The sequence below is a fragment of the Cyrtonyx montezumae genome, unplaced genomic scaffold (assembly GCF_038088225.1).
Source record: "Cyrtonyx montezumae isolate F1298 unplaced genomic scaffold, pur_monq_1.0 scaffold_2, whole genome shotgun sequence".
NCBI classification, from domain to species: domain Eukaryota; kingdom Metazoa; phylum Chordata; class Aves; order Galliformes; family Odontophoridae; genus Cyrtonyx; species Cyrtonyx montezumae.
The window spans coordinates 66,074,570-66,087,583 of NW_027071936.1; the positions used below are offsets into that span (position 1 = coordinate 66,074,570).

Below are 13,014 nucleotides of genomic sequence, written 5' to 3' on the forward strand. Positions count from 1 at the left end.
CCACCTATTCCAGAGCCTGCAGGTCTGCTTCTGCTCTAGCAAATGCTCAACAAGATACCGAATCATTTGAGTTGGAAGGGACCCTCAAAGGGCATCTGGTCCCACTCCCTGCAGTGAACAGGGACACCCACAGCTCTATCAGGTGCTCAGTGCCCCGTCCTGCCTGACCTTGGGTGTCTCCAGGGACAGGACATCCACCACCTCTCTGGGCAGCCTGTACCAGTGCTTTGCTACCATGTGTAGGACTCAATTTTCAACCCACTTACACTTCCCAAAATGACATCTCTTGCTTTGCTCCCTCCCAGCTGGGGTACCCAACCTGGCCCTGAGCACCTCCAGGGATGGGGCACCTTCAGTGCCAGGGCCTCGGCATCCTCTGAGTAAACAATTTCCCCCTAACATCTACTCAGCATCTCTCCTCTCTTAGTTTAACACCGCTACCCTTTGCCTTATCACTGCAGCCTCTATCAGTGAGTCCATTCCCATCTCTCCAGGCTCCCTCTGCCAGCCAGGATACCAAAGCAGCGCGTCCAGCATTCTCAATTTGGTTCAGATCAGGAGGAGGGAGAGTTGAGGTCGTTGTTGGGCCGTGTTTCACGAGGGCAAAACGAGATGAATTTGTTTGGCTTCACCACCACGCAGACAAACACAGCACTGGGCTTCAGCAACAGGGTTTGTGTTGTGTTCACACAGCAACAAGCAGCCACAGAGAACCGGCTCTGTTCTGCGTGAGCTCCTGTACCATTTCACGCCTGGCTAGGGGGATCTCTTATTTAATGGCAAGACTGAGGAGCCTTCTGTGCATTATGCTGCTAGCAAGGGGGTGGTGGGAAGGGGTGTTTTTGTGGGAGCACTGCTTTTCAAGGCCTTTTCAAAAGGCTGAGGCAGCGGACACTGTCAAAGATGGGGATTGTCTCTGGTGCTGTCCGTGGCCGTCGTGTGGAAATAAAAGCAACGTGGGTGGAGTTCTCTGTCACCCCAGATAGGCCTCCATCCGTTAAATTTAGCATCACTGCGATGGCTGTTTTGGTACTGCCAACCTCCATGGCCCAGGGACGTGTGTCACTGCATCATGTTCACTCCTGGTGCTTTTTGCACGCAGAGTGCCCAGAGATGCGGTGTATCTGTGGCAGGAAGAAAACCTCTGTGATCCTGGAGCACATCTCAAAGAAATCATTTCTTTTGGCTGCCCCCATCAGTCTCAATAGCAGCAGCTGCACCGGGCACTGGGGCACCATTTTGGGCTGAGAAGGGCTCCAGTGAAGGAGAGGGAGATGTTTTCTCTCGAGTGTGATGTGGTGGGCAGTGCTGCAGGAGGAAATAAGGAGTCTGACAGTGTGCTGCCTTGTGATTCACCCTGGTGTTTTCTTTTCAAAACAGATTGGCTTGCAGTCTCATCCTCTCTCCTTCATGTTGGGAAGGGACCTCAGGCTTCTCCTGGAGCTCCATCTAGAGGGGAGGAAGGTGGGCCCATCCTGGTGGCCTCCCTGGGGTTTACTCAAGGAGCCTTCCCATAGCTCTGACGTTTCTTTACCTTCCTTTGGGTTCAGGGTAGTGCTGTGTGGAGCCAGGGAGTTGGTCCCAGTGATCCTTGTGTGTCCCCTCCCAGCTCTGTCCTTCTGTGACTACGAAGCCATACAGCAGAGCTGTACTTACACCGCAGACACAGTTCCTCCTGCATCACAGTGAAGGGGATTTCTCTAGCAGCCCCACAGGTGCAGCTGCCCCCACTGAGGATGTAGAAATCACACCGTGCTCTGCGGTTTCTTGTGGGTATGATGACAAAAGGCAATTGGTTGTGGTTTGGGTGGTGATTTCCTGGCAAAATGGATCAGAGGTGACGTTCCCGTCACCACACTCCTGCGACAGAAAGCTTTGCCCATGGAAAACTAAAGGGAACGCTGTGGAGGTGTTGCACAGAGCTGGGCACGCAACGCAGCCAGGCTGTCGAGGTGGGAACAATCTCACAAAGCATTTCAGCTCCCACTCACCCAAGCTGCTTTGACAGAATCACAGAATCGCAGGGGTTGGAAGGGACCTCAAGAGATTGTTGAGTCCAACCCCCTTGACAAAGCAGGTACCCTACAATAGGTTGTACAGGTTGGCATCCAGCTGGGCCTTGAATATCTGAATAGAAGGAGACTCCAGCACCAATCTGGGCAGCCTGTGCCAGTGCTCCATCACGCTGACCATATCGAAGTTCTTGTTGCTGTTGAACCTGGTCAGGTTCCTCCCTGCCCAACTTTCCAGCCTGTCCAGGTGTTGCTGAATGGCAGCACAGCCTTCCAGTGTTTCTGCCACTCCTCCCAGCTTTGTATCAGCAGACTTGGATGGACTCTATCCCTTCATCCAGGTTGTTAATAAAGATGTTAAACGTGACCAGCCCCAGCACTAATCCCTGGGGTACACTGCTAGCTACAGGCCTCCAACCAGACTCTGCACTGCTGTTGACCACCCTCTGAGCTCTGCCAGTCGACCAGTTTTCAGTTCACCTCACCACGCACTCATCTGTTCCACCTTTTCTAAGTTTCATAACGAGGATATTGTGGAAGATGTTGTCAGACACATTGCTGAAGTCAAGGTGCTCAACATCTTCTGCTCTCCCCCATCTACTCAGCCAGTGATGACATCGTTGAAGGCTATCAGGGTGGTCAAGCATGATTTCCCCTTGGTGAATCCGTGTTGACTACTGATGACCTTTTCTTCCAATTGCTTGGAGGTGCAACTGGACTCCTTCTCTTCTTGGCACTGGTCTGGTTTTGCTTGGGTTAGACCCATTTGTTTCTGCTGGTCACTGTCCCCCACAGTGCCCCGAACAGTTTGAAGGCAGCTGGGGAAGTCCTCACTGGCAGTGCTGCAGTCACGTTGTCAGGGAGACTAAAATACAGAGTGAATCGTGAAGAACAAATTCTGGTGAGCCACCCCATTGGGCCATTCTGTAGTCACTGAGGACAAGAAGCTGCATTTTCTCTTTTAGGACCAGCGAGCATTAGGTTCTGCTTCAGTGTCTCCGAGGATGCTTTGTCCCATGGCAGAGCCGTCGTGCCCAATAGGTGCACTGAAAAACATGAATACAAAAAAAGAAACCCACATTTTCTTCTCCTTCCCCGACCTGATGGTTTCTCTGCCCTTTGCCCAGTGAAATGCTGTGCATAGCTGCTGGCTGTTAGCGTGTCTGAGACAGGAGAAGGACATCCTCCGCTCGAGGGGGTGCGTGGCAGTAACCATGGAAATGCCTTGAGGCTTTTGTCTGAGCAGTGCCTCTTCAGATCAGCCCCACTTATCCCAAAGTAACAGCCTCTCTCGGCTGCCTTTTTGTTTCAGAGTACAATCACGTTGGTCTATGTAACCCTGTGTGTGTGATGTGCTCAGCTCTGCAGTGGGGCTCTGAACCCCACAGCATCGCTTCCTTCTCCACAAGGACACGTGGAAGGAAAAATACTCACGTGGAAATAGAGCCACCGGAGGCAAAACGGGAGTTTGGTCGTTTTTCAGGAGCGTGGGCTGAGGAAATATTTGGGAGATGGATCTGTTTTTATAGCTGTAGCTTCTATATCATTATTTCTTTTCTAGCTAATCTTTTTCCTAACCTTTTCAGTCAGTGTTTTTGTGCGAGAGCAGAAGACTGCTGCATAAACCTGCTGGCCCCATCATGCCGTTGGTGCAGGCATTGCTGGGTATCCTGGGACATCCCATCTCCAGATTCCCACTCTCTGCTCACTACGACGCAGTGTCTCAATGGATGTGTGTGGAAGGGGTCATGAGGGACCCCGATCCCACCTGGCTTTTTGGGGTGCAGAGACCCTTTGTGCTGTCAGGGTGATGCTAAAAGCCCCGAGTTTCAGCCTCGATTTCTGTGTGTGGAAGGGGTCACTAGGAACCAGATCACTGTGAATTCAAGCATTTCTTTTTTTGTTTTAAGGCAGCAGTCACTCTTGGGGCTCTGTCGAGCCATTCTCCTTGCAGTTGCTGTATGCTCTTCTAACCTGTGTGTAGGTTGAGCTGGAAACGCTTGCACCCAGCAGCACTGCAGATTCTCAGCTCCAATTCTTGGAGCTTTCAGCACAAGTTGTGCTTCCAGCACTTTTGGCAGCCCCGTGCAGCAGCAGAGAGGTTTCCAGCTCCAGTTCCCCTCGTTTGCAAACTTCCTAATGGATGTGGGCTGGGAATGGATCCCTGTGCTGTGCTTGGGCTATCTGTGTGTCTGTCCTTGCAAATAAGGGCATAATATATGCAACGTGATGCAAATGTCTGTAAAGAGCAAGGAGCGCTCTGCTGAGTCTTGCATGTAACCAGAAGGAAAACAAGCTGGGTTCTTTAAAACTGCCCCAAAAGCAGCTTGGTGTGCAGGTTTTGGGGCGAGGTGTTCTCCTTCCCCGTGCTCACCGTTGTCACACCGCTCTCACCGCTTAAAGCCCTCGTGGGAGTGATCCCCTCCAACACCGTTGTGCGGTGCTGTGCCCGACGCTGTGTTGTGCTGTATCGAGTGCTGTGCTCGCTGTTGGTCCCCTCACTCCAAGCCATTCATCTGGGGTGTTAAGAAGCCCATTTGTGAGGCTGTGTGGCAGAAAGTGAGGCTGAAACTCGGGGATTTCCACTCTGTGGCAGCACAGGGGGCTTTTAGCATCACCCTGACAGCACAAAGGGTCTCTGCACCCCAAAAAGCCAGGTGGGATCGGGGTCCCTCATGACCCCTTCCACACACATCCATTGAGATCGCTGTGTCTTGCTTTGAAGGGACACTGCTTCGTAGTGAGCAGAGAGTGGGAATTTGGGACACAGAGATCCGTGGAAGGTTGGGCAGGTGTACAGTGATGCAGAAAGCAAAGCCCTGAGCTTTGCATCGGTAGTGCTGCTCCAGGGGAAGCTGGCTGTTTATTTAAAGGGGGTGAAGGAAAGAAAGAGATAGAAAGAGAGAAAGAAAGAGAGAGAGAGGGAGGGAGGGAGGGAGGGAGGGAGGGAGGGAGGAAGGAAGGAAGGAAGGAAGGAAGGAAGGAAGGAAGGAAGGAAGGAAGGAAGGAAGGAAGGAAGGAAGGAAGGAAGGAAGGAAGGAAGGAAGGAAGGAAGGGAGGAAGGGAGGAAGGGAGGAAGGGAGGAAGGGAGGAAGGGAGGAAGGGAGGAAGGGAGGAAGGGAGGAAGGGAGGAAGGGAGGGAGGGAGGGAGGGAGGGAGGGAGGGAGGGAGGGAGGGAGGGAGGGAGGGAGGGAGGGAGGGAGGGAGGGAGGGAGGGAGGGAGGGAGGGAGGGAGGGAGGGAGGGAGGGAGGGAGGGAGGGAGGGAGGGAGGGAGGGAGGGAGGGAGGGAGGGAGGAAGGGAGGAAGGGAGGAAGGGAGGAAGGGAGGAAGGGAGGAAGGGAGGAAGGGAGGAAGAAGGGAGGAAGAAGGGAGGAAGAAGGGAGGGAGGGAGAAAAAAAAAGAAAAAGAAAGAAAGAAAGAAAGAAAGAAAGAAAGAAAGAAAGAAAGAAAGAAAGAAAGAAAGAAAGAAAGAAAGAAAGAAAGAAAGAAAGAAAGAAAGAAAGAAAGAAAGAAAGAAAGAAAGAAAGAAAGAAAGAAAGAAAGAAAGAAAGAAAGAAAGAAGGAAAGCATTTTAAGAAAGGGTGAATGGTTGCTGTGATTCATCTTTTCTGTTCAAGAATGGAAAAGCAGAGGGTGGGGTGGGGGAATAATGCTCAGTGACACATCAAAGCCTTCACTTGAGCTTCAGGGACACATGCAGGGGATTAGTCAGCCCGTGGTAGAGCAGCAGAACGCTTTTCCTCCCCAAGAGGAGCAGCTCCTGTCCCGCCATGGCCAACTCTGCTGTAGCACAGCTCCGCAGAGCCAGACCCTGGGGGTGCCGGGAATCGGTGCTGCGAAATCACTGCAGTCGGACCAAACTGATCCCAGCGGGACCCGGAGCTCTCCTCCCCCTTTGTCAGCTCTCTCTGCTTTGCAAAAGGATCGAGAGAGATGGCAGACACCGCACAAAGCCGCTGCTCCAGCAGTGGGAAGGAGCAGCAGGAGGGGACAGGGAGCGGCACGTTTGTCTTCCAGCACGGCTGAGCTCGCCACCAAAAAAAAAGGACATTTCCCCCCTTCCCTTCTGCACTTGCTCCCGTCTAGCCCAACCGGGAGCTGCTTCGCCGAGCTCAGCACAAACCACCACCACTTGTTACATTACAGAGCTCCTGCTGCTTTTTTTCCCCCTCTCAGCTCCGATCTCCCGGACAAGCTCTCCTTAATTTCACAATCCCACAGCCCAAACCCATCCTTCCTCCAATCCCCATGCGAGGCAGCAGCTCCTGGGGCACAACCCCCCCACCCCCCACCCCTCCACCTTTCTGGGAGCACCTCCAACCAACAGCTCACTGATAGTTCCCCATTCCCAGCAAACCCAGCTCCTTCTCCTTGGCAGAGCCCGAGACATGACGTCAGGGTGTTTTTCTGCAGCGCTCACAGGATGCTGCAGCCGGCCAAGAGCTGTGTTTATGTTGATAACATTACAAGTATTTCCTCCCTGTTTCCGAATCAGCAGGGAGGGAGCCGAGGGGGAAGGGAGGCTCGAGTTGCTCCGGCGTTGGGGTAGGGCTCTGGAGGCCTTTATTTGTTTTTTTGTAATGTAGGAACTGGGCACGGTGCACTGCTGGCATTTATTTGGGCTGCTCTGGGGAATTGGGAGGATGGATGGAGCAGGGGCTGGGGCAGAGCTGGGCACAGCAAGGAGATTTGCACTCGCTCTCTCCTCCAGATCCGTTTTTACAGTGGTAAAGCAGCTGATGGCCGGGAGCAGCAGCAGCTCCAGGGGTTTTGTTTGATGAGCTGGGGATGCCCTAGGGGCTGCCTGGGCTCCTTTTGCTTTTCCCATTCACAGCCTCGTAATAAAGCCATAAAAACTGTTAGAATCATCAAGTCATCGAATGGTTTGAGTTGGAAAGGACCTTTAAAGGGCCATCTGGTCCCACTCTCTGCAAGGAACAGGGACACCCACAGCTCCTTCAGGTGCTCAGAGCCCTGTCCTGCATTCCCATGGGTATCTGCAGAGATGAGGCATCCACCTCCTCTCTGCTCAGAGCTCACCCAGGCCTACCTGCATTTTGCTTTCTTTTTAAAACTGGGGCATAGCTCAGGAAAATGCAATAATTTGGTGCCATTTCCCATTGCAAGCCATTTCCCCCTCATGCAGTGTCAGAGGTAATACCATAAGGGCTGGAAGGGCACAGTACCTCACTGCTGATGTCACTCCACTCAGCAGAGCATCACCCATCTCATCTTTTCCAGGCTTTTCCTTGGGCTGGTCCAGGAGTCACTGTATAGGTCACAGAATCACAGAATGGCTGGGTTGGAAGGGACCTCAAGGATCATGAATCTCCAATCCCCCTGCCACAGGCAGGGCCACCAACCTCCTCATTTAATACTACACCAGTGTTGCACAAGGCCCCATCCAATCTGGCCTTGAACACCTCTAGGGATGGGGCATCCACAACCTCTCTAGGCATCCTGTGCCAGCACCTCACCACTCTCATAGTAAAGAACATCCAAGCTAAATCTTCCCTCCTTCAACTTAAAACCATTTCCCCTTGTCCTGCTGTTATCACCCTGTCAGAGATGACTCCCCTCCTGTTTATAGGTCCCCTTTAGGTACTGAAAGGCTGCAATGAGGTCACCCCACAGCCTTCTTTTCTCCATGCTGAACAAGCCCAGCTCCCTCAGCCTGTCTTTGCAGGGGAGGTGCTCCAGCCCTCTGATCATCTTTGTGGCCCTCCTCTGGACCCACTCCAACAGCTCCCTGTCTTTCTTGTACTGGGGGCTCCAGACCTGCAGCTCACATCCATGTAGTGGTTGTAGTCTTTCACAGAATCACAGAACCATAGAAACTCAGAATCCTTAAGATTGGAAAAGAGCTCTACGATCCCCAACTCCAACCCCAACCCGTCCCCACCACATCCCTCAGTGCCACATCTCTATGGTTCACGAACACCTCCAGGGATGGGGACTCCTCCACCTCCCTGGGCAGATTCTCACCAGCAAGAGCCAGCTCACGTCCTTCAAACTCTTAAGAAAGGTTTGGAAGATATTAAGATCTGTACACTTTTCCAAGAATGGGTTCATTATGGGTTGTGCAGAGCCCGTGTGTGACGGCAGCAAATACCCTGCTCCCATCAGTGTGCTCCAGTGCCCTTGCCTTTAATTCAGCCTTCCTGAGCTGTTCAATTTCTATGGGTTTCCACTGGAGGATGCTGAAAGCCCCCATCCCTTGCTGTGAGTCGCTGCAGCTCTTGCTGGCATTGCAACCTCCCAGCTGTAGCATTACTGGAATTCAGCACAGAGAAGGCACCAGCTCCCTTTGCAACACTGGAAAACTCACTTGGTGTAGGGAAGATGCGCAATGCAGTTGCTTCAGTACAAGCTCTTATCTCTGGTGCTCAGCTTCCTTCTGCTTCGGGGTTTGTCTGACCTTCTGATCACTGATCACTTTCATTTTTGCCAGGTCTTCGTTAGGAGGGAGGCCAAGAATGTCGGTGGGTGGTGCTGGTGGGAGGATGCTGCTGGTGGGGCTGGATCTTTCATGACATCAGCCTTGACCCCTTGCCCAGAATTTGGGATGGGTCTCATCTGAAGCATATTTGAATCAATACGATGAGAGCAAAGAATGCAGGGTGAATGAAAGAGGAGGGAGGGGTTGTAGGAACGAAGCTCTTCGTGGCAGGGCTGTTTCTGGGGCTTGCAAGCTCAGGCCTGGATGATGGTACTTTCGTTTGCCCCTGGGTTTGTACCTGTTTCAGAGAAGATAACCATCCCCATTTTTTAGGAGCTTTTTGGAAGGAAGAAACAACCAACAAAGCTCGGTCAAAAAACCTCGAGCGTGCATTTCAAAGGGCTCGGGGAGAAAAGGTTGGGGATTGTTCTGGGAAAAACAATTTTACTGATGTCATCATCCTGTAATTTAATTTTTCAGGACGCTTCCTGGGAAGAAATGTGCAGCACAATGCATGTGCAGTGCATGCAGTGCTCGCAGATTGCTTCGGGTTATTCTTTGCAGGGTGGGTGTTTGGGGCTTTGAGTTTGGCTGACCCCAGGCTTCCCCAGATCCAGGATAATCTGGAGATGGGTGATGGGGAGAGGTGAGCCAGCCTCCCCTCTCCTGTGCGTTCAGCATCACTGCTCCTTGCTGTGCGTTGCATTATGGTTTCCTCATAGCATGCTCATGAACTGCTACATGAACACCCACCCTATTAATTTCCTTTTCCAGGTGGGGATGTGTGAACGTCCAGATAAATCCTTCCATCCACATCTGTACAGCGACTCCATCCACACACTCACTCCTTCCTTCCAGCTCTACACAGCAGCATCCCCAGTGTGAATTGGTTTGGGGTAACAGTTGAAATGAGTGTTTCTTTGCTCTTTTTCCTCAGGTCAACATGGATCTATGGTTCTTTGTCCTTTTGCTTGGAAGTGGCCTGATCAGCGTAGGTGCTAACAATGTCACAACAGGTAAACCTTGCTTACTGTCCCCTCTCTTTTTACCCCTAAATCATCTTTAGGATCGGAGTTGATGTTCTTGTGACTCACCCCTTCTGTTAGGTGGCAAACTGTAGGTGCTCTTAATGGGACCTGCAAGTTTTTCCCATGATGAACGTTGATCCTCTCTTACAGGAGCACTGATCTTTACCCCTTCCCTGTGTCGTAGTACGTGAGCTGCTTTTATAGGATTCACGTCACTGTTCTGTGCAAAGTGCTCTCCCCTAGGCCTTGCTGGTGGTTTTTCTGCTTGTACTTACACAAATCTACAACATCTAAATCCTCCAGGAAAGTAACTTAGGGATGCTCCTTTGTGCTCCTTATCCTTACAGAGCCACCCACCACAGTGCCCACCTCCACCAGGATCCCCACCAAAGCTCCTACAGCAACTCCTGATGGTGGGACGTCGCCGAGAGCGAGCAGCCTCAGCTCTCCGATAACCACATCTACCCCGGTGTCAGAGCCACCTACGTCCACAGCCACCAGCATCTCCCCCAGTGCCACCACTGCCAGCCTCAATGCCTCCACTCCAGGGACATCTGTGCCCACATCTGCCCCTGTGGCCACCTCACTGCCACCCAGTGTCACACCGGCTGCCCCGCGCACCGCGTTGCCCAGCACGGAAGCAGAGACGACCGAGAGGAACGTCAGCGCGACGGTGACGACGCAGGAAACCTCTTCTGCATCCCACAATGGTAGGTGTCCTGCTCGTGGAGTCCCAGAAGTGCAGAACTGTAGGGGTTGGAAGGGACTTCTGGGGTTACCATAGTCCAACCTATCCTCCTAAAACAGGTTTTCCGAAGCAGGTTGCTCAGAAGGCAGCCAGGCAGGTTTTGAATATGAGAAGGGTCCACCACTTCTGTGGGCAGTTCATCCCAGGGCTCTGACACTGTCCAAGTCAAGAAGTTCTTATGCTCAGATGGAACTTCCTGGGTTCCAGTTTGTTCCCATTGCCCCTTGTCTGGTCACTGGGCATCACCAAAAAGAGCGTGGCCTCATCCACTTGACACACCTCTGCTTCTCCAGGCTGCCCTAATTGTGGACTTGTTTCGTAGAAGTGAATCATAGAATCATGAAAAGACCACTAAATCCTCAAATCCAACCCCAACCCATCCCCACCATTCCCATAACCACGTCCCGCAGTGCCACATCCCCATGGTTCTTGAATATCTCCAGGGATGGTGAGCCCATACTTCCCTGGGCAGCCTGTGCCAGTGCCAGACCACTCGTTCAGAGAAGACATGGGTCAGATGGGGCCCTGGTCCAGCTGGGAGCTGTCCCTGCCCTTGGCACGGGCTGGATCTGGATGGGCTTTAAGGCCCCTCCCAGCCCAAACCATTCTGTGTTTCTGTGATCTGATGAAAGCAGCAGCTTCTTGCCAAGATATTGGGTGTACCAGAATGTACAGTCTCATTCCACTTCTGTCACAGGCAAATTTCACTGCCTTTTGTGGTTTCTTGGAACCACAGATCAGGGCTAGCACGCAGGCTCCAGGTGCTGGCTGAAAAACTGCTCCTCAACAGGTTTGTGTAAGCAATAGTAATAAATGACTTTGGGATGCTGATCAGCTACAGAGCTTGGGTTATTCGTAGTGCTGCTTCACAAAGCAGTTATTTGCACTTCAGCACCAGCCGTGGGCTCCAGGCATGCTTAGCCTAATAGCACTGCACAAGCACAGACAAAAGAAGGCAGTCTCTGTCATGAAGGATTTAAGGCTTAGAGGTGACTGACCAAAGGTAAGATCTAGCTCCTAGAGAGATGGCATCAATCAAGCTGTTCCATGCACTGGATGTCTCAATATCGCATTTGCCAGCACATCCAACAAGGCTTGTGTTAGCAGTTTTTATCCCTTACCTTGGGCTGCTTTAATCTTTCAAAGATCTGGATGAGCAGCTGTCCATGTGGTCACCCTGCTGTCACTGCCCTCTTGGCACATCACGGAGGTGACCTCTGGGCACGCTGAGTTTGGGGTGATCTAAGCTCCTTAACATCTGTCAGCTGTGTGCACCCTTTTCCTTCGGGCACTTTTGGTGAATCTGCCATCGAGTTGTCTTTGCTGCCAGCGTTGGGATTGAGGCTGAAGGACATCCACAGCCCACGGAGCACTGCTGAACTCACCCAGCTTGCTTCTCAGCCCCAGGCCCTCAAGAGTTTCTGTGACTTGGTTACTCCTTGTGCACTTGGCCGTGGCAGCAGCAGGGCTTCTCCTCTTCTTGCTGTCAGTCCCTAAAACAAATGCCCAACCAAGCTGATTCTTGCTTTATTTCAAGTAATTTGTCAAGGAGCAAAATTGGTTTTAGGGCCGCTTTTTTCCATTCATCTTAATGGGAAATTTGGAAAGCAGTCATCAAAGCATTAAGTGCTGCTCAGGAGAGGGAAAAGGAAAAAATAGGAAATGTTTCTCCCAGTGGCTCACGGATCAAAGAGTAAAGTGGTTAATTTTCAGGTTTCTCCTTCTACTCCTTTTTCCTTATGACTGAAAGCTGAAATGTGTTTCTGTATCATGGCTCCAGGAGCAGATATTTTAATAAAAAGCTTTGCAAGAAGACAGTGACAGTTACTACATTTGTTACTATTTCAGTCTTTGATCCTCACTTAGGAAAATGTGTATTTCTTGGTTGCTAAGAGACCTCTGTTTTCTTTTTCTGCAGGTAACTCTGACAGAAGAGGTAAGAGATTTGTATTTCATTACTCTTTATTCAAGCCCTAAGTAAAGGCATTTCCAGAAGCATTCTGCTATTAGACAGCTCTCCTTATCTCACGCTTTCAAACTGGCTCTTACAAAGCATATCAAGCTCTTCAGAAGAGGCGTATTGATATGTTAATACGAGTTGGGCTCCTGCTTTTCAAAAATAAACAATTCAGCAGCAGTTTGTACATATCCTATGAGATCTGAGGAGCTCCTGCTGCACTCACCGAGTGTATCAGCACCGCCTTCTGCAGGGCTGGGTGAACAGGTTACAGGCAGCTGCTCAAGAAATGCCCTTCTCCTTTTTTGCTTATGAATTGCCTTTATGGACTGTGACTTACCCTCTTTGATCAGGACCCGTTCTGCAAATGATGTGAATACTTATCATTCTCGTTAATTTTGTTGGCAAGAAGGAGCAGAAATCCATTTCTGGTAATATAAGAGCACTTACACTCATTTTTCCATCTCTGATTCAGTGAGTGAATTCTGAGAACCAGCATTGCTGACAGATTATTTGCAGTTACTCATTGCTTTAGCAGCATAAGAGCCAGCAGACCAACGGCAGGGCAGCCTGGGTGCTTTGTGTGTGATTTCATCACCATCCTGGTGGAGTTTCAGCTTTGAACACTGCATGGCAATCTGACTTACTCTGCTCACTGCGCCAAGCTTACGCTGTCCTGGTGATGGTATCCATGAGCTGTTGTGCAATAGGTATTGCCAACACACATTTGTGTCGTGGAAAGAGAAGAGATGCAGGTCCAAGTGAGTTCATTCCAGGACATGTAGGGATTTTTCCCGAAGTCATTTGGAAATTGGTGCTTTGTTGTTGC

The 13,014-nt window shown here is 51.2% G+C and overlaps 1 protein-coding gene across 1 annotated transcript in view; it reads left to right on the forward strand.

Moving 5' to 3' along the window:
* PTPRA (protein tyrosine phosphatase receptor type A) overlaps positions 1-13,014 on the forward strand; it is an 86,547-nt gene that overhangs the window by 58,245 nt on the left and 15,288 nt on the right. Inside the window, 3 exon segments of the mRNA XM_065735989.1 lie at positions 9,390-9,468; positions 9,828-10,190; positions 12,147-12,164. Coding sequence (XP_065592061.1) covers positions 9,390-9,468; positions 9,828-10,190; positions 12,147-12,164 — 460 coding nt within the window.